This window comes from Canis lupus, chromosome 14 (genome assembly GCF_048164855.1).
Source record: "Canis lupus baileyi chromosome 14, mCanLup2.hap1, whole genome shotgun sequence".
Lineage (NCBI taxonomy): Eukaryota > Metazoa > Chordata > Mammalia > Carnivora > Canidae > Canis > Canis lupus.
In genome coordinates, this window is record NC_132851.1 from 58,513,262 (window position 1) to 58,536,318 (window position 23,057).

Here is a 23,057-nt window from a genome sequence, read left to right on the forward strand (position 1 = left end):
TTAATATTAACATCAGGCATAGCAATGACAAAAGAAACATAAAACATTGCAAGAATGTTGAAAATGAAATTCATTGTTTAAAAAACTGAACAAGGGACACTAGGTGGATTAGTTGGTTAAGCACCGGTCTTTTGATTTTGGCTCGGGTCATGGTCTCAGGATCATGGGATCGAGCTCTATGTCAGGCTCTGCACTGTGTCCAGGTGTGGAGATGCTTAAGATCCTCTCTTTCCCTCTGCCCACCCACCTCCCCACGCTCACACATTCTCTCTCTTTTTCAAAAATAAAACAAAAATTAAATTTAAAAAATTAAAAAAGATAAAACTGAACAAAATCAATAGTGTACTAACAATTGTAACAAAAAGTAAAAGCACAAAGTTGTTAGAATGAAAAGAGCTCATTCCAGATATGAAAGGACTATGTTGTTATAAAGGAAGCAATTGTTTTATACGAAATTCCTGTACAAAATTGAGTAATCTCCCCCAAACTTCTTTAGTTGCAAAAGCAACTACAAATCGCCTTCAAAGATGCATTCAACCAAACCTTTTCTGACTAACTTTTGAATAGAAAGAGGAGACACACAAAACTAAATTCAAAGGGGATATGATTTTTTTAAAAATTAACTTTAACCCCACCTATTAGCCATCTTCCGAGAAAGAGCAATTTAAAATATTTATGTAACAAATCATTTTTGGTATGTGAAAAAATGCAGAGTACAATATATAGCTATAGGTTCTCATAGATGGATATTAACCAGCCCTCTACCTGTACAAGGGTGATGATAGATCAAAGAAAGAAAATGATGTGAGCTGAAGGGTGGAAGGAGGTAAACAGAAAAGAAAAAAGAACATAAGAAGGATAAAAAAGAGCCAGACTAACAGAATATACACCAGTATGTTGGCACTGGCTAGATCTACTTGGTAATATTCTTTCCCCCTTTGGCTTATAGTTATGTCCTAATATCTTAAAAAATGAATATACTTTATTTATGATATATATCTAAATGCAACCACAATTTTTGATAACCAAAAAGAGATACCATGTTATGAAAGAAGAGAAATCACACTGAGATTAGGATGTTAGCATATAAATTATGAATTAGAACAACTGATACCATCTGTTTTACCTTCATAATAATTTTCTTTGTTAGGGACTAAATAACATACCTGATTTTCTCATCAAATTAAAAAAAAATAAGTTTTAACTGTTTGGGTCATGACAATATTAGATTACTTAATTAAACCGAAATTAACCTTGGAAGTCACATGAACTATTATTAGTGTGACTAATTTTCTAAATGAATTAAATATATACACTATACTATAAAGTTTTAAATATTCAAATTGCTTAAGTTATTTTTTTCAAAATTGAGTATTGAAGAATATTATTTGTCCTTGCCACAAAATGGTTCTATAATGAATTTGGGTAGTATGAGTCTGAAAATTAAAAGATAGTTAAATATTAAAGTTATCAGATAATAAAAATCTCTCAGAATCTGAATTTTTCTTAATATAATAGTCATGCAATATAGTTAATATTTTCTCTGTGATATAATGATTCTGACAGAATATTTTACTTACATTCATTTTCCATCTGCTAATATAGATGTATTTTTAATTGAGCAGAAGATAATAGAATACTTTTTAATATGTATTGTTAGTATTATACATTAATATGCATATTGGTTTAAAAACATCTTTACCTAATTTTTGCCCAAAATATTTTATTTCTAATGTACACCAGTAAAATAAACTACTAGCAAAGTCAACTGCTGTTTATAAAATTCTTCCAATGAAGCACCTTTTCTGAAAGGTTTTAGTGAAGAAAAAGCCAAGAATTGAAAGAAAACCTTTGACTGATGACTGACTTGATAGTCTGAGAAACTTTTAAACTCAGAAAATTTGAAGGAATTTCTTATATTATTTTCATTCCCCAATGTAGTGAATAAAATAGAAAATAAATTGTGTTTGAATCAACACTGGTCATTGACATATTAACTTTTATTTCCTATTCAATATACCCAGGATAACAGCAAATCAAAATATGTTCAGTGAATTTTCATGTGTGCCATTTAACATGATGTCTACTCAGCTTAAGTTGTAGGGAAAATTTCATAAAGGCTTACCCCATTTTTTGGAAAAGCAATCCATCCCAAGTCCCCCATGACAGTACGTGAATCCAATAAATTCACTGAAAGAAAAAGAACACAAAACTGAGTCAAGTGTATAAAAAAGCATCACTATGTTTGTAGCGTTATTAAAGTGCATATTTCTTACATAACTGGAATTAAATTAAGTATTCATTATCATGAACATAAGAGTTATAATTTAATGAAAGCATTATTTGGATGCAGAAGAACAAGTAATTTTGAATAAACATTTGGGGAACAATTACAACAAAAATACATAAACAAGTCATTACTCTAAGTGTTCTTTTTTGTCAAACAAGAATTAAAGGAAAATAGTAAAAAGGAAAAGAAAAAAAAATGAAGGTCTATAGAAAACCATAAGGACTATGCCACTCCTTAAAAGGCTCTCAATTTGGGGATTAAACTGCCATAAATTTGTGACTAAATATATTATATTTTCTCCTGGAAAGGTATTATGAAGCAATTAACAAATAATTTACATTGAATAGAAATAAACTATCCCCAAGCTTATAAGATTTTTTTGTGATATTAACCAAAATCTGTAATCCAAATTACAAGTTAAGAAATAAATTTACACACCTCTCATCAAGCCAATAAAATTATAGCAGCTCTCAGGGTTGTTGCCAGAGTTATGTGTCCACTGCATTCCCAAAAATATCTTCTACTTACAAATAACCATAGTCCACAATGTGCTTCTTAGGGAACTATCAGCTACATTTTTGAAATGCAACCTCAACTATGGCTGGATATCCTAAAATATTTGGAACTCCCAGAATGGAAGTCTAAATATGATTACTACAAAAGGAAGCCATGAAAGCGTGTGTACACACACATGCACCCACAGTCACACACACACACACACACACACACACACACACACACACACTGTTTATACTTCAACAGGTTTATCTACTGATCGCCTCCCTACATCCCCCAAATTAAACTAGTTTATAGGATGCTGAGTAGGCAAACTGCTTCAGACCTGGATCACAGATCATTATTTTTCCAACCTATTATGCCTATCCCAAGTGATCTACCTGGCCCAGCAGATAGCTAAACCACTATAAATGAGCAGGGTGTAAGTACCCAAAAGGGAAACAACTGGGTTATCCCTAGTCAGAGATTACTGAAGCTTCCTTATCATACATTCAAAAACCACTACTTTGAAATGCTACCAATTCTTAAAAAAAAAAAAAAAAAAAAGGTTCTATCTTTAAGTATAAAGCTAGAGTGAGTACTAAAGTCGTAATAGTTGATAGGCTGAGAAATGTGTTACGACACTCCCAAAAGAAAATATAAGATAAAATTATTGCAACCAAGGCAATTAGGATCACAATTGAAATGAAAATTTTCTACCTACTATAGAAATTATATGCATTTAAGCCTCATTATCCATTGGTTTATTTCTTTTTTTCAAAAGATTTTATTTATTTATTCATAAGAGACAGAGAAAGACAGAGGCAGAAACATAGGCAGAGGGAGAAGAAGGCTCCCCTCAGGGGGCCCGACATGGGACTCAATCCCAGGACCCTGGGATCACACCCTGCACCAAAAGCAGTCACTCAAACGCTGAGCCACCAAGGCGTCCTTCCATTGGTTTATTTCAAGTAACATATGCAAACATATATATCTCATACACTACGTTAACAGTCTATAATACTGGTTACATAAAAATAAATCACAAGTTTAAAACTTTCAGAAAACACAGAAATATACTCAATACCATATATATATGACAGCCTTCTATGATGTGTGTGTATTTAATATACTCAGATTCTGATCTCTTTAACTCTAAAACAGTCCATGTCTATAGAATGTTTGTATCATCTTTAGCCTACACATATCAGAGTGGCTTTATAGAATAATAAAATAAATAATCTGTTGGATTATTCTTTTTAGAAGAAATTGGCCTAGCTGAAAACTATTGTTTAAAACAGTGAAAACCAAAAAAAAAAAAAAAAGAAAAACCAAACTGTTTCATTACTGCCTGACCTTGCAAATCTACCAGTCATCCCAGTAAATCTATTTTTTTTTATCTAGATCCATACTCTTTTTACTCTATTGTTGGCTTTTCTAGTTTCCATGGGAATAAAGCTACATTAAACTTAAATGTCCTTGTCCTCATTTTGGATTTTCTGGGACACTGGGGCTATGTCTAGACATGACTAAATACCAGGGGAGTGCAGAACCTAAATCATTATGTTTATTCATCCTTATGATTCATTTGATTCACCTTTGATATTGAGCAGCAACATATCTGTGTAGACCTGATAAAGTAGAGCAAATCAGCAAGCTAAAGGCCTTTTACTATGATGGCAGTCGAAGTGAACTTAATCCTGCAGTGGCAAACTGATGTGAATAGGAATTCTAGGAATTCATAACTAGCCTGCCATGAGAAACACCACATTCCTTGTAGACCTCTTAGTAACATGTGCATCTTCAAAGATTCATTATTACCAACAGAAGTCCAGATGTCTTTCTAAAATTTTCTTTCTAAAATTTAGTTGCCCTCACTTGAATTAACTTTAATCTAAATTACTATTCTTAACTCTTCTTTGGCTTCACACATATATGTATGTGAAATTAAATGAACTGAATACAAAATACCAGCTTAGCTGTTAATACATTTATTAAGAATTTTCAACATTGGCATATATTACTAAACATATGAAAATACAATAAAAATGTGCATTATCTTTCTAATGATGATCTTGTCAAACGTTTTCCTTCAAAGAAATAGGTTAGGAGGTATATAAGAAATACATGTATGTCACTTCCCTCTAACTGTCCAAAATTGTTTTTGTTTTGGAAACAGATGTTTTCATAAAATTCACAAAGCAAAGAAGATACTTATGCATATGATTACTAAATTGGAAATTTTAAAAAGAGTAAAATTAGATGTTTCAGGCAATTACTTGCCAATTACTATATTATAATTTTGTTCATATAATTCAGAGGAAATTGGAATTTGATGCCTCAGGAAAAATAATTAAAATTATAGTTAGATATGTAGAGATATTAATATAGAGATAGAAATATAGGGATATATGTAGATATATAGATGTACAGATATCAGAATATAGAGAATGTTAGATTTCAGATACCTCCAAGTTCTGCACATGCTACTTTAGCTGTCTTAAATGTCCTTCCTCTTTTTTGAACTGCTAACTTCATTTGTCCAACAAAACATATTTCAGGAACTGTTTTCTCTAAGAAGCCATCTATCTCTCTTCTTCATTCTTAAATCTAGATAAGGCACTATTACTAGATAGTCTATTAGCACCCAATTATGATCTCCAAAACACTGAATACACAGAATTGTATTGTTCACTTAAAAGAATACCATGTTTGACTCATCCTTATGAACCAAGCCTGCACTCAGAAGAGCTGAATTGCTGTTTGTCTTATTAATGAATCATTTGGTCAGTGGGCAGATCAGGAGGATGTGTCTGTATCAACATACACCAGTGACTCTCAACATGGGCATCTGATAATGTCTGGAGACATTTCTGATTGTCAAAACTGGAGGATGGGAGGAGTATTTGCTACTGGCTTCTCACAGGAAGAAACCAGGTATGCAGCTAAGCATTTCTCAATGCTCAGCAAAACTCCCTCACCCCCCACTAGAGAATTATCTGGCTTAGATTTCACTAACGACAGGGTTAAGAATCCCTGGTATACCCCTATGATGATACACTTTCACATTCATTGTGTAGTACAGCATTTGCATGATTCTCATTAATAGAAGTTAGCATATTTGAAGGCATTCCTAATAAATTAAAATACTATTATTTAAGGAAATAAGAGTAATAAAAATTGAAATCGTATTTAGGGGCAAATAGATTATTCTTATTACCTAACACTCTTAAGTCATTTTTCATATAACTAATATAGCTGTTGTTATAAGTATTCTTATTTATGCCCTAATAATTCGTCAACATTCATGACAGCATGCTTGAAAAAACACTATGACACTGATATTATCAATGCCTCCATTCCCCCCACTAAAACTACTTACATAAAAAAGCAGAAGTTTAGACATAGGGTATATATAAATGGGAATTTTCAGAAGTTCATTACCCGATTTCATTACTGAATTTATTAAAAGGGGAGATTGGCAGTAATGGAGCACAGTCACTAAGTATCTTCTGTGCAACAATTACAGTAATTAAATTGTTCTGAACAGTATATATGCTTGTTGTAAATTGCAATGAATACACAATGAGTATTGATCTTCATTGTACAACTTAATTAAAACTTGTCTGGGAGAAGCCACTAATGAATATAATTAGAGGGAATGTTTGATACCACAGTTACTCTGGAAGACATTAATTAGGTATCAGAAATTTTATGGAAAATGTTTTTATTCTATTATTTATATTTTAAAATAAAACCACACTATTAAACAGAAAGATAATCTTCAAGGTCATTTCCCTCATTATTTTATAATTACAATGAAGATGGGCATATTAGTTGGTATACTCGTCAGTAATTAAGAAGACTGATTCTCCAGGAGAAACAACTCTTCAGGGGTCAATGAGTATATAGTCTATTACAAATTCCTAAAGTTAATATAGGAAAAAAAATTCACTAATACAGGAACTTTTAAATAAGTAAAAATAAGTTATCTATCCAACCAAATAATAGATTATAAGTGAAACTAATTAGAAATAATCAAGTATACTTTTATTACTACATACTGATAATTTTAATGCTTTCTTGAACAAACAGAAAAGCTTTTCAAGAATTTACTTTCAGAACAGTCACAGAGTTGCTAACATTCTTTTGGTTGGGATTCAAGGGCGGGGAAGGAAAGGACAGAATGGCTAAAATGTAATATGCATAAGAAGATTTCTAAATTCTCAACCTCACAATTCTAACAAAGATTAATTTGAGTTAATAATTCAAATATGCTCTTCAATGATTATAACTTTCAAATATTCATAACTTTCCGTGTATCATTGTGACTCCATATCTTCCTCCTTAACATCTTGCTAATATTAGTCATCAAAAGCAGAAACAAATTTATTAGATTCTCTAGGAAAATAATACATTGGGATGAAGGTGTTTTGAAACTTTAAAGAGTCAAAAGTCAGCTCAAGGACATTCAATCCCAGCACCATTAGTTGGACAAGACCTTGAATGTGTGATCCTTGATAACATGAAGGTAAAATAGAGTGCCAGTGGCATATTTATACTCTTACATTGTTTCTGTTTTTCCCATAATCTTTACACAAACAAACAAAAACAATTGTAAGGGTAGTTGGACCTTTACCACAGTATGAAGAGAGAATACTTTAGATTAGTAGCAGATAGGACGGCACTACTCTTCCTCAAAGGCAGTGAATCAAAGTCCGGTTGCCAACAGTAGAATTTTGACTGATGCTTGCTTATTGATTTCCATTTAACAATATCAGAAAAGCTACTGGATTCAATTATAGCACACATTTTACTGATCTGTGGGAATAAACCCCAGATGTACAGCTGTCCAGCCTCTCTCCATAGTCCCAATCAGCACAGATGTGATTTCTTGCTTCCAGGCTAAATTTTATAATTTGACAACTGCTGCAGGGAACAAAGAACAGTTGACAATATGAATGCAGGGAAAGAGTACATGTGTTTCCCATTGGAAAACTAAATTTGTAAATTTGGTAAAAATTATAACTTTAGGAGTGTTATGTAGATTTCTGGCACCCCTCTACTTGAAGGTAAAAATCCATAACCAACAGTATTTCAGCAGATGATGAATGTGAGAATTTTTTTTCAATTCTGAGCAACCAATGTGCATAAACTTTTACAAAAAAATAATATGAAGAAGGGAATTTATTCAGTGCATATTATGTGCCAGATATTCTATCAAGTAAAATATATATTCTTTCATTTTATCTTCACAACAAAACTATAGGCTCAATAAGAACACTGATGGGGCACCTGGATGGCTCAGTCAGTTAAGTGTCTGCCTTTCACTCTGGTTATTATCTCAGGGCCTTGGGATCAAGCCCTGTGTCGGGCTCCCTGCTAAGGGGGGCAGTCTGCTTCTTCCTCTGCCTCTTCCACCCTTTTCATGCATTCACTCGTGCTCTCTCTCTCTCTCTCAAATAAAAAAATTAAATAAAAAAAAAAACCCACTGATAGTTTCCAGTCTCATTTAGAGCCCAGAAGGGAAATCAAGGAAAGAAGAAAGCAAGAAGCAATACTTGAAGTCTTAATGACAACCACAAGCACTTCTTCTGGCTTCCTGCATCCAAGTCCCTTATTTAGAGCCTAGATCTAAAATACTTTGATTACACCTATCTTTCTCTCTGGATACCCAAAGGCCGTATCTAAACCCTAATTATGAATGAATTTACTTTATTTGTACATGAACTATGGCTGCAGAACACTGCTTGAGAAAAAACTAATAATCAATTATACAAATAAATATAAAATATATATTATAAATTAACAGTGACCTCAAGTAGGTCATCAACATTATCTAATAAATATACCCTTTGGGAAGTCAGGTCTCTCATAAATTAACCACAAAATATTTTGTAAAATTTTGGTTAAAGCTTTAAAAATACACCTCATATTCTCTTCCAGCTAATACCCTCTTCTAAATTCAGATTATTAAATGAGTTGTCAACATTCCTATCTATTTCTGCATATTCTCTTCATTATTTAACTGACTGCAATTTGGATTCAAATCCACTATTTTACCAAAACGTCTGTTACCAAATTGATTTGTGATAATCATGTAGCTCTGAGTTCCTAATTTGCCAGCATTTGGCCATGACACCACCCATGGACAAACTCTCTCATCTTTTATCTTCAATGGCAACTTATTTCTGTGATTTTCTTCTACTTCTCTGGCTATTTGTTTCCATTATAAACTACTCTTCCTATGTCACCCTTCAAACCTTGGTTTTGATTAATACTCTATTTTTGTAGATCATTTTCACTTCTCACTCTATACCAATGATTCTTGACTAGAACTTAACATAGGAATAAAAATAAAAGAAGCTCTCTGAAAGAATAAATGGCTTGGCACTAGTCTGTACATACTGAATTAGACTATTTAGGATGGAAAATGGTTAGTAAATCTTTTATTGGTTAGTTGCTTGCTTTAAAGGTGGTATCAGCATATATCCTTACACAAGGAGCCCTGTAGAGGGGCTCTGGAATTTCTGTCTTCAGTTATAATGTAGATGTTAATGACCCCACAAATCCATATACTTTGTCTATTTCTTCCTCTTGAAATTCTGATCAATTTATAAAACTGCCTACCAGTTTTTAACACATTCATGATATGTAGTCATCCCCAAATGAACAAAGTACTTATCCTGCATGAGAAAAGCAAATATCACCTCCCATAGTCCCTATTTTAGTGAATGCAATGCCATAGAACTACTTGCTCTATTCAGAAATCAGTGAATCATCTTTGTATTCCTTCACCTTCACTCCCACATTGAATCAATGATAAAATCCCACCCAATCTAACTATATACTATATCTAACTCCCTGAACTGGTTGTTGTGTTTCATTCTACAGCATAACTAATCCAGCCAAATTCTCACCATAATTTTTCACTTGTCTCCACTAGTGTCTCAGTAGAAAGACATGATACCTGACAATTTCTTCAAAATACTACTCTTAGAAAGATCTTTCTAAGCAACCAATATGATCATGTCACCCTCCTACTTTAAATTTTATAGTTTTCACTTTTTTTTAATATAAATCTTTCCAGGATTGGTCTCTATTTTCCTCCCAGTTTCATTCAGGCTTTTCCTTCCTTCCTCATCCACAATTTGGCAATACTGAACTTATTTTCAGTTCCATTATGTGGACTCACTATTGATTCAGTTCTGTCCAATGAGCTGTGAAGGTGATCTGAAGAGAAGGCAGTTTTTGAGAAGAAAATATTAGAAAAGGAAACTCCTGGCTACTTTGAAAGTTGCCGGGTGTGGGTGTATTTCCTGGAACTAATGCAGCCATCTAGAGAAAATAAGGCGAATCAGCAAAGAGCAAAACCTAGAGATTAAGGTTGGCAGAGTGAAGGGATGGGAAGTATCTAGTTCCAAATTATATCATAGAGTAGCTAATCTATCTAAATTTGAAACTTGCTTCTCTTAGGACTTTCTGTTATGTCAGAAAAGAAATCAATTTTGTTGCTTAATCCACTGAGGAAGTGATTTGCTGTTACTTGCAGGGGAAGACATTCTTACTGATACAATTGCTAAATGGCAGAATTTGAAGGCAAACTCCAGTCTCTTTTATTCCAGAGTCTGTTCTCCTATCATCATGCCTTGAAACTTCTAATAGTCTCTTAGGAGAATTCCAATAACATTCCCATGTGAGTTACTTAAACTCAGATTAGAAGTGATACCTAAATTGACCTTTGTTGGGGCGTCTGGGTGGCTCAGTTAGTTAAAGAGTCCGACTTTTCATTTTGACTCAGGTCATGATCTCAGGATTGAGGAAACTGAGCCTGGTTTGGGCTCCATGTTGAGGGTGAAGCTTGCTTGGGATTCCCTCTGCCCCTCCCTTCCCCTTTCTCTAAAAAAAAAAAAAAGACTTTTGTTGTTCCTTTCAATCTTATTATGCCTAGTTGTGGACCATGAAGAACAAGTATTGCCTTTAATTGCTTCAAAATTGGGATCCCTGGGTGGCTCAATGGTTTAGCACCTGCCTTTGGCCTGGGGCATGATCCTGGAGTCCCGGGATCGAATCCCACATCAGACTTCCTGCATGTAGCCTGCTTCTTCCTCTGCCTGTGTCTCTGTGTCTCTCATAAATAAGTAAATAAAATATTTCAAAATAGTTTCTCCTCTGTTCATCTTGTTACTTTTATATTTTTTTGTTCATTTTGTTTCAAAATATTTTTCATCATTATAAAGAGAAGTTTTAGCTGCTGTTCTTTGAACATTAAACAGTAGAATTTCAGACTATGAAGCATAAAACTCTGAAAGGAGCAAAACTTAATCAGAATTGTATACTAAAGATTTGTGAATTGTTAATATACTCTAAAATATAAACCCAGGGAGATGGAAGAGAGCAATTCAGAATTAGTATCCATTGGTGATTCCGCACAAAGTTTTTAGGCAAAAGTAACACTGAAATCCACTGACAGCTAAATTATGACTAATGAGCAGTCTGTTACATTCACAGGACACATGGTATAAAGAGAGCAAAACCATATGGTTTTCAGCAGCTACCTTGTCAGGTGTGGTAACCAAACTTGTCAAATTTTACATATTGTTTTTCTTCTAAAGAGAAAAGTCAACATTAGATGACATAACAGGCTTGAAAATCATCACATCACAGAATACACTCATTTAATAGCTGCTTAGTTCCACACCACACTGTATATATAAGAAGCTATTTCTTACAAAATAGTGTAAATCTTCAACACTTGAAATAAATGTGCTTATTCACAATTCACTTTTTGAATGGTTTGCTGCACAGAGAATAGTCATTAATTCTATGGTTCCAGTTTGCTACTATGTAAGCTTATAGAAATGATTTTACTTTGAGGGATTCAATTTTTATATCTATAATATCAGTGATTGACACTAATAAAATTATATGTGTCTATGCTTAATATATAGTATATCACTTAGTCTTAACAGTGATCCTTTGATATGTTTTTCCTCCATTTTTCAGATAAGGAAATTGAAGTTGAGAAAAGTTAAATAGGGTAGTGGTCCAAGGTCCCAGAGCTAATAAGCACATAGCTGGAATATAAATCCAAGTCATATCTAACTCCAAAGCTCTTTCTTTTGCTTCTATATCACACTTTCCTGATGTTGGGCTTGCTGAATCCAAAGGTTTCAAAGGTTTACTCCTTTGAAACTCTTAACTCCTATATCTCAATGTGTTTTATTAAATCAGTGAATTGTGAATCGTATGTTACAAAAGCCAGCATCTACCATAACATTTTAATAGTACTGTATGTAAGATGAAAATCTTCAAATATATTAACCTAAACAGGAGAGACATTAGTTTTTCCTGGGCAAGTTAGAGTTCAGTATCAAGTTTCCAACAAGATTCAGGTAAGTTACAAGTTTGGTATCAAATTTCCAAAGATTCAGCTAAGTTACAAGGTTCTTGAAAGTGAAAGGGTAAGCAACAAAGTAATTATGAACCTCTTTTCTAGATTTTTATTATTCATTATGCTTTACACATGTTAATTGGGGGCAAAACAGGGCATATATTTGTTTAACTATACTTTGTCCTTAGACGTCAAAAAACACATAAAAATAGAATGGAAAATATATGCAAAGCTAAATCTTTGTTTTCAAGGCATCCTTATCCCAGTCCCTAATTATCCCTAATGCTTGACTGAAATACCACAAACTGCAAAACAATCTATATAATCATTAGTTTTCAAGCCTTCAGGGTAGGATAAATGATGATTGGATCTGAACATGAACTAAAACAGGAACTTGCACAAATTCACAGTATGCATTTTAAAGTGATGGCATTTCCAAAAAGATGAGGAAAAAAAAAAACTGAGTAGCCCAGTAGCCCCTTTTTTGTAAAATGAAAAGTGACCCAAATTTTTGTTGTCAACTTTAGTCACTATGCTTATGCCAGTCTTTCCAGCTTCATTAAAATTTAATGCTGCTGTAAAGCCTACATAAAGATTCTTTATTATCTGAAACAGAAAAAAAATGGTATTACAAAAAAAAATCTTTGGGTAATGATTTATCATGAAAAACTAGTCAAAATGAATAGCAATACAGACAGAAGTACAAATAAATCTTGTGGCCAATAATTTAAGTGGCTGAATATAAACATTTTAGTATCCAGCCATAGTCACTCAACTCAAAATAGCTAGCAGCATACATGAAGAAAGGAAAGTAAATTTTACGTCAGTTTATTAAATACAATGAATTATCTATCTTAGCAGGTTATAAGATTATCTAGTAGCAGTCATTTTTACCTAGTTAACCCAGTCCTTAAGTCTATTTTTTGGTCAAAATATAACCTCAGAATTTGGCTATTTCTCCTTTTACAAAGGCATAAAAAGAAAGGAAGAAAAGAAATAAAGTAATAGTACTTTCACTTTTCTGTAGTATTGTCAAAGATGCTTTTCAGGCTATTAAATATTTACATTCTTTCTCCTTTCTTGGTATCAAATTCTTACTATGTTTGGAGTAGCAATATGCCTAGCACCATACAACAGGTCATGATTGTCCTTATCCAATAATGATAGTCACGTTTCTATGATCTTAGCCTTCATTGGATCTGGTGGCCCTGTTACATAGATCTGGCCAATAATATAAAAATAGAAATCCGCTTGCCAGTTTCTGGGAAAGTTTTGTCCTGGATGAAGGAATATTGCTGCTGGAATGATTCTTGGCTCTTCTCTTTCTCTTCTTGTTCTGAACTGGATGTGATGCTTGGAGATGTATCAGTCTTCTTGCAATCATGAGACAATAAGCTTGACAATCATTGTGGGATTTCTAAGCCAAAAATCCCACAATGATTCCAGTCCTAAAATCATAAGTCACTGAACCCATATCACCAAACTTCTACCCTTAAATTTCTTTTCCAAACATTTGAAACACAAGCCCTCTATATCTTAAATCACTGATAAACAGTTTTTCTCTGCAACCTAATACAATCCTATGTAATACAAATAATATATAAACAACTGAGAAAAAGTCTAGCTCACGGCTTTAACCTCTATTCAGTTCTATGGAAAGTGGCACCAACAATGAATGGGGGTTCACCCATTCAACAAATATTTATTTAAGCTCTATTTAAATACTAAGAACTATTCTAGGCCCTGGGGATACATTAGTGAAAAAAAAAAAAACCAGGTAGTATCTTGCTGATTGTTCAACTTTTCCATTGCTTGGTCCCAAGAGTAGACACTTGCTTAAATGCATATTACCTGTGAAATAATCCTTCCATGTCCTCTGAATCAGACATTTTTAGGGTATAATTATCTGAATTTGATATTTACAGGTATATATAAACACATTCAAAATGAGTGTAATATTTTTAAAAATGTAAAAGTTTTTTTAAAAAAATCATATACCTCAAGGATCAGTCCTGATATCAATGGCTTTATCACTGACTATATAGCAAACCATACTTAGAATATATTTTTCTTTTGCATTTTGGTATTTGCTTTTACAACTTTCTAACTTATATCTCTATCTTACATTTTCTTATTGCATTTTATTTATATGTCACTTTTGGCCTTATCTGATTTATAAAAATACATCACTTCTAGTCTTAGCACATTTTTATGGTCTCCTTTTTGAGATTATTAACAAAAACACACTTATATAGCATTTTCTGAGTGTTAATCATTTATGTGTGCCATATATATATATATATATATATATCGATAGATATACTAATTGTTTTTTTTTTAAAGTGTGGTGTGTCTATATCAGCATTAGGATCACCTACAGTGCCCTTTAGAAATGTAAATCCATTGGCTCCTTCTAAAAGTTACAAAATCGGGATATTAGGTGGAGCCCAGGAGACTGCATCTTAGAAAATCCCCACTACCCAAGTGATTCTCATACTCAATTCAAGTCAGAAACATTAGAACTTGGCTACGCTCCATTCAATGTGGCAAATTTACCTATAGCACAGTTGGATTATTGTGGCAATATCAAATCACCATAAGAGTCTGGAAAAGCTAACACTTAATCTTTGTATTGATTCCATTGCAGGCTGCCATCAGCCCCAGGCCACAGATCTCATTTTGTGTATCTCTGTTTGAAGTAAGGGCTCTTTAACAGAAACAAAAATCAGAATTTATCTATGGATGTTCTACAGCTTACTAGGTTCTAAACTTATAGACTTCTACAAAATTTACCTTAATGAATTTTCATTTAGTGAGTCTAGAAGGGTCCAGACGTAGTACATTTAATAATGTTTTGAGGTTGGTTGCAAGGATCACTTCTAGGTTAGGACACTAGATTTGAACTTTTGGCTCAAAGTAAACTTTACCACGATGGGGCATCTGGTTCAGTTAGCTGGTTAAACTCTCAATGTCAGTTCAGGTCACGATCTCAGTGTCCTTGGATTGAGCCCCGTGGCCAGCTCCATACGCAAAGGGAAGTCTGCTTGAGGATTCTCTCCTTCTCCCTCTGCCTCTCTCCTGCTCATGCACACACGGTCTCCCTCTCTCTCTCTCTCTCTCTCTCTCTAATAAATAAATAAATTTTAAAGTACACTTTACTACATATTATAACTTGTTTTTTGACTAGATTGTCAGAAATCTACAAGTCAGGATCATAGTATACTGATCTCATATGCAACATTCCTTTTATATTTTAACATAGTGGTTTTCACACTCAACTCATGATGGCCAATGTGGTTCTAAAGAGACATCTCAGAGGCACAAACAGATGAAGGGAGAGAGAAATAAAAACACTGCCAGGAAACCCAACAAGTCTGTTATCTGCTTCATATATTGAGCTTCCACAGTGATTTATTTTCCATGAGTTTCTACGGCTTTAAAAAAAAAAGGGGGGGGGTTTGAAAACCACTACTAATATTATGTCCTTCACTTTCAACAATGTCATATTAAGAATTTATCAAATGCAAATCAGGTCCGTGTATTTTGGAAAAATTCTTAAGACTATCATGGGGGTCCCTGGGTAGCTCAGTGGTTTAGCACCTGCCTTCAGCCCAGGGCGTGATCCTGGAGTCCTGGGATCAAGTCCCACGTCGGGCTCCCTGCATGGAACCTGCTTCTCCCTCTGCCTGTGTCTCTGCCTCTCTCTCTCTCTCTGTGTCTCTCATGAATAAATAAATAAAATCTTTAAAAAAAATACTATTATTCATGCCATTTCTCAACAACCCCAAACACAAATACCATGGTGACCAGCTTCTCTGAAATCCCAGAGTCAGGAAAAAAAAAATGTTTTTTCCTGATATAAACTGACAAGTCTTCTAGCAGGAAATAACTCTGTAACAGAAAGCTTGTATGTAAATATCTCTATCTAATTGCTTTAGCATTGATAGTAGAGAGATTTTCTTGATATAAGTTTTCCATGTTTCTATATATATTGCCTATATTTATATTATTCTTATATTGATTTCTTATAAACATTATTTTTTAAATAAAACATGATTCCTTCCCCAAAAAATTGTATGCATGTATAAAGTGTAAATCATAATACCAAGTGCATTCAGATAAATGTAATCTCTAGCGTAGTGGGTACAATCAAGAGCTTCAGCATCAAACTTACCTGGTTCCTACCCTGTTCCCAAATTTATTTTGTGTATGACCCAATGTATGTTACTTAATCTCCCCTAAATCCAAACTCCCACTAATAAACTAGAATAATAATACACATTTCACAGGGTTGTTATGAGAATTAGAGATTATGTAGTAATAGTCTTCATAGCAAATACCATTAGTATCCCTCCAACCTAGATAAAGATTCACTTTGAAGGATTCTTGGCTCAGTAGAATACAATACTAACCCACTGATATTTCTGATATATCTGCTAGAATTTTTATAATAAATAAAAATACATTCAAAAGGGATAGTCCATTAAGTACACTAACCAGATATTGGTTAGAATTAAATACACTAACCAAATTCTACTTAAAAAGCCATTCATTATTACATTCTAAACTTTCTCCTTTAATAAGTTTATTTTTTAATGTAATTTTATTCACATGGTAGATCTTGCCCATTTTTCTTGCAATACTAGGAATTTCTACCAAGTTATAAATCTGAAGTGCTTCATAAAGTAAGTGCCAGTCTAAATAATCCAGGAAATCTAGAACAAATGGAAGAGTAAATCCATCCACTCTCAAGAAATGTAAACCATTAAGAAACAGATGTTTTATATGAATTGTTTTTCAAGAGATAAAATCGAACCATGATGAAAGTAAAAAAATATATATTTTATGTTGGTTGATAGTGGCTCAGTTCGTATGACTTCTGACAATTTCTCATAAGGAAGAAAGGAAGAGAAAACCATAGCTGATTAAAGAACAAAGAAATAGGGACCACAGGATACTTACTAATTATTTTCTAGTCATGTTCCAATCAGCAGAACTTTCCTCTCATTGATGTTTTTGGTTAATTTAAAATATTCTAATGCCACATTCCTCGGTATTAAATTGTCTGGATTGGCAAAATCATACAATCTTTTAGTTGGCAAACTTCTCAGTTCAGAAAAGACTCTATAATACCAGAGATTCGAAATGCTTTAGTTATGAATTTAGGAAAACAGTTACATTGACTCTACCAACAAAACAGTAATGAGGTGACAATGGTTGTGGGTAAAAGCAATGTCTTTAAAGAAACAAAGACATGACTTAATAAAATGCATTCATTAAAAATAAATTCATAGGATGTAACATACTTTGCTGATATTCCATATGGAATATGGAATGTCAGACACTGGGATTTGCTGTCACTAAGTTTACAGACAGGCAAATCTTTCTGCATATTGATGCATGTGGTAAAGGGAAAAAAAAAAAAGCTGTACTGCCAATTATCTGGAAATTAACTTGCTTTGGTTGGCAAATCATACTATCTCTGTTAGTAGGAAATTCTTAGTTCAGAAAAGAATTTTTTTCTCTGATTAACCTTTACTTTTTACATTGACTTCTATTCTGATCAAATATCAGAGCTGTACAAACAAGGAAAAACTCAATTCCAGTTCAGTGTGATAAGCTACATATGGAATAAGAATTGGTACACAATCTTAGAGAAATGGGGCGGGGGGTCCTGCCGTGTGCACCTCAGCATAATGATCAAATTACTTAGGTGAAGGAAAGACCTGAGTGTTTCCTACCAAGTATCCAGAATTCAATTACACTGAGAGCAAGAAGCCTGGGAATGGGGAGACAGGGGGAGAAGCAGCAGGAGAGGTGGGCCAGAAGCAAATCACAGAGATTTGTACTTAGGCTTAAGGACTTTAGATTTTAGCATGAGGTCACTGGAGAGCCACTAAAGGATTTACCCAGGGAGTAAACCAAGGGTTGCTTCAGCAATTGAACTAAAGTGAAGTGTTTTTCTTCTGGTATTTCCATTTACAGTAAATACTAGACAGTACCCACTAATGCATAAAATTAGATCTTGCTAAATATAGGAGTGCGAACTCACACTACTTTTTTTAGCACATGTAATATATAACATATATGATGTTTATGAGGTATCAGAACTTTTAACAAAACACTTTATTAATGTGAATTCACTTAATTTTTCCAACATTTGTATTAATATTTCCATTTTACAAACAAGTAAGCATAGGGCCAGGGAGGTTTTCTAGCTTTCCCTAAGTCACACAGCTCTAAATGGTTCCACCAGGCTCCAGAGCCTGTACTCTTTCAACTTTGTTATACTGCTTTCTGAAGTCGAGTCCTGGTTCTGCAGTTATATGACTCTTGCTTTACAACTAGTTCTGATTTTTTAATAGATCATACTTTCCTTTCTCGATTCCTTTGTTTATGACAATGATTTATCCAATGTATCTACAGGCTTTTTTAAATGAGATTCCTATAAAATAATATAGCTTAGAACATTTGATAAACTATAAAGTAATAATATAAACTACATAAGAGCGATTATAAAATATTTAATATAACTCTGTATATAAAAAGAAAAAAAAAAACAACACCCAAGGGGTTGGCTTGGATAAAAGACAAAAGTAAATACATTTTTCACTGAAGCCTTCAGTCCCCTCACTTGCTAAAAGTAGTATTGCCTAAAAAATATAATACTATGAGTTAAGGCAAAACTGTGTTTTTAAAACTGCCTTCTATTCCTAAGAGAGCAAGGGGTAATGATTAGCAATAGATAACACTTTGTGAGGGAGGGATTCTCTTTTCTTTCTTTTTCTTTCTTTTTCTTTTTCTTTCTTTCTTTCTTTCTTTTCTTTCTTCTTTCTTAGCATATCTTTTTTTCCAGTTTTATTGAAAAATAATTGACATATATCACTATACAGACGTAATTCATTTTATTGCACTTCACTTTATTGTATATCGTAGATATTATATATTTCATAGATCAAAGGTTTGTGGCAACTGCATCAAGCAAGTCTATCAGCAACATCTTGTCAACAGCATCTGCTCATTTTGTGTCTTTGTGTCACATTTTGGTGATTCTTGCATTATCTCAAGCTTTTTCATTATTATATTTATTACAATGATCTGTGAACAAAGATCTTTGATGTTATTGTTGTAATTATTTTGGAATGCCACAAACTACACCCACAGGGGATGGCAAATTTAAGTGATAAATGTTATGTGTGATCTGACTGCTCCTCTGACTGGCTGCACATGCTCTCTTTCCTTCTCCTCCAGCTTCCCTATTCATTGAGGCACAGCAATACTGAAATTAGGCCAGTTAATAACCCTACAGTGGTCTCTAAGTGTTCAAGTGAAAGAAAGAATTGTATATCTCTCACTGTAAATCAAAAGCTAAAAATTATTAAACTCAGTGAGGAAGGCATGTCAAAAGTGGAAACAGGACAAAAGCTAGGCCTTTTGCACAAAAGTGCTGGCCAAGTTGTGACTACAAAGGAAAATTTCTTGAAGGAAATAGCAAGTGCTATCCAGTAAAGACACCGATGATAAGAAAGCAAAATAGACTTTTTACTGAAACGAAAGAAAAAATTTAGGGGTCCGGACAGAAGATTAAACCACCCACAATAGTTCCTTAAACCAAAGCAGAATCCAGAGCAAGGTCATAACTCTCTTGTATTCTCCAAAGGCTGAAAGAGATAAGGAAGCTGCAGAACAAAAGTTAGAAGCTGGCAGAGATAGTTTCTTGAGATTTAAGCAAAGAAACCCTCTCCATAACATAGAAGCAAATCACAAATCTACTGTTGGCTTGATTGTCACTCCTCTTCTTATTTGACCCCAACCAATTAAACGCCAGTGTTTCTCAACTCTCCGGCTAAGGGCAATTTTTTCTCCTACTTCTGTGCACACAGGATTAGTCAAAACGATTTTGCCCAAATTGGCCTTGACTGCGCTAACTCTTCCTCCAGTTGACAGGGATCCTATGTTCACCATGAGCACTTCATTCTTAGACAGATTTTGTACCTTTGCTGCTTTCTTGTCATCTTCATCAGAGTGATGATGTAGAAGCAGCAGTGAGTTATCCAGAAGATCAGCTAATAAGTTCATCTGTAGAAGTGCCTCTATCAAACAACAAATTTTCAATGTAGACAAACAGTCTTATATTGAAGATGTCATCTGGGACCTTCATAGTTAGAAAGGTAAAATCAATGCCTGGCTTGAAAGCTTCGAAGACAGGGTGATTCCCTTGTTACAGACTAAAACAGCTGGTGACTTATGTTGGAACCAATGCTCATTTACCATTCCCTAAATCTTAGGGCCCTTAAGATCTCCTCTGCCTGTGTTCTAGAAATGGAACAACAAAGCACGGATAACAAAGGCACATCTGTTTATAAGATGGCTTACTGAATCTTTTAAGCTCACTCTTGAAATCTACTACACAGAAAAAAAAATTCAAAATATTACTCCTCATTGAGAATGCATGAGATTACTCAAGAACCTGATGGAGATGTACAATGAAATCAATGCTATTTCATACCTAATAATACTACAACATCCATTCTGCAGCCCATGGATCAAGGAGTAATTTTGACTTTCAAGTCTTATTATTTAAGGAATATATTTCACAATGCTGCAAAGGCTATAGATAGTGATTCCTCTGATGAATTTGGGCAAAGGAAATTGAAAGTTTACCAGAAAGGATTCATTATTCTAGATGCATTAAGAACATTCATGATTCATGGAAAGAAATCAATATATATTCATAGGAGTTTGGAGAAAGTTGACTGCAGACCTTCATGGACAACTTTGAGGAGTTAAGACTTCAGTCATGGAAGTCACAGCAGATATAGTAGAAATAGCAAGAGAATTGAATTAGAAGTAGAGTCTGAAACTGTGACTGAATTGGTGCCATCTCATAATAAAACTCGAAGGAATGAGGAGATATTCCTATGGTTGACCAAAGAACGTGGTTTCTTGGGATGCAATCTACTCCTGGTAAAGATGTTGTGAAAATTGCCAAAATAAACAAAGGGTTTAGAATATTACATAAACTTACTTGATAAAGCAGAAGCAGTATTTGAGAGAATTGGTTCTGATTTTGAAAGAAGTTCAACAAAAAAAAAAAAAAATGAAAGAAGTTCAACTGAGGATAAAATGCTATCAAACAGCATCACATGCAAGAGAAGTAATTTGTGAAAAGTAGAGTTCATTGATGTGGAAAACTTAATTGTCTTATTTTAAGAAACTGCCATAGCCTTCCCATTCTTCAGCAGCCACCTCTCCAATCAGTCATCAGCCATCAACATTTGGCAAGATCCTCCACCAGCAAAAAGATTATAACTCTCTGAAAGATCGGATGATGGCTAGCAATAAAGTATTTTTAATAAAAGTATGTACATTAGTTTTTATATATAATGCTATTGCACACTTAATGAACTACAGTATAGTGTGAACATAACTTTTATATATACTAGGAAACTCATTTGCCTTGCTCTATTGTGATACTTGTTTTATTGTGGTGGCCTGGAGCCAAACCAGCAGAATTTCTGAGGTATGCCTATATTAGTAAGTAAGGGCTTACTACTGTCATTTTGTTAATTTCTGAATGCTTTATTGCTCCATTGTTCCTTGTTTCTCATTCTTTTTTGTGTGTATTTTGATGTCTTTTGGTATCAGCATGCTCTGACTTCATTATCACGTTCTTTTGGGAAATTACCACATGGTAACCCTTGAGGTTACATGAGATTTAAATAAACAATTTTAAGGTTTAACAATATTTTAAACTGATAACAACTCAACTTCAATATAATCCCTAAACTTTATACTTTTCCTCTCCCTCACATTTTAGATTATTGCTATTACAATTTACATGTTTTTCAACTGTGTAACTAGGGGGAATGCCTGGGTGGCTCAGCAGTAAAGCGGCTGCCTTCAGCTCAGGTTGTGATCCCAGAGACCAGGGATTGAGTCCTACATCAGACTCTCTGCATGGAGCCTGCTTCTTTCTCCCTGCCTATGTCTCTGCCTATCTCTCTGTGTCTCTCATGAATAAATAAAATCTTTAAAAAAATAATTGTGTAACTAGAAACAGATTACTGTAGTTATGGTTATTTTTATTACTTAAAAAAATAAACTAAACTTGTAAGTGAATTATGCACCATTATTACCATATTGCAGAATCTAACTATGACTATATATTTACCATTAATAGTGAAATTTACACAACCTTTTGTGTTTTTACACTATTAATTAGCACCCTTTTACTTCGACTCACATAACTCCCTTGAGCTTTTTTTGTAAGGCAAGTCTGGTGGTAATAAACTCCCTCAGCTTTTGTTCGTTTGAGAAAGTCTTTATCCCTCCTTTGTTTCTGAAGGACAGGTTCATCAGGTATAGAATTCTTAATTGACGGGTATTTTTTTTTTTTTTCTGTATTTTGAATATGTCATCTCTCCTGACCTGAAAGGTTTCTGCTGAGAAGACTGGTGAAGGTCTTATGGGGGTTCCCTAGTATGAAACATCTCTCTCTTCTCCTGCTGCTTTTAAAATTATTTCCTAATCTTTGAAAACTTAATTATAATGTGTTTCAGCATACCCTATTTCAGTTCAACCTATTTGGAGTCTTTTGGGCCTCATGGACCTGGATGTCTATTTCTTTTTGCAAGTTCAAAGAGTTTTCATCCATTATTATTTAAATATATATTCTGTCCCTTTTTGTCTTCTTCTTCCGGAATTCCCATAACGTGAATGTAAATATTATTTCTTTTCATTGTAGGTTTTCTTCTTTCTTTTTTCCTCCTCTGACTGATTTCCAATATCCTATTCTCTAGGTTAGTTATTTCTTCTTTTGTATGGTTGAGTCTTGAGTCTACTTTTGATAATTTCTACTGAATTCTGCAGTACAGT

General features: G+C 33.7%; 1 protein-coding gene across 6 annotated transcripts in view; it reads right to left on the reverse strand.

Moving 5' to 3' along the window:
* The window catches only part of EPHA5 (EPH receptor A5), a 346,405-nt gene that overhangs the window by 310,328 nt on the left and 13,020 nt on the right, over positions 1 to 23,057 (reverse strand). For all 6 annotated transcript variants that reach the window (XM_072775217.1, XM_072775223.1, XM_072775220.1 and 3 more), the window contains exon 2: positions 2,126 to 2,190. In XM_072775217.1, coding sequence (XP_072631318.1) covers positions 2,126 to 2,164 — 39 coding nt within the window. In that variant the 5' untranslated portion in view covers positions 2,165 to 2,190. The remainder of the gene's footprint in view (positions 1 to 2,125; positions 2,191 to 23,057) is intronic.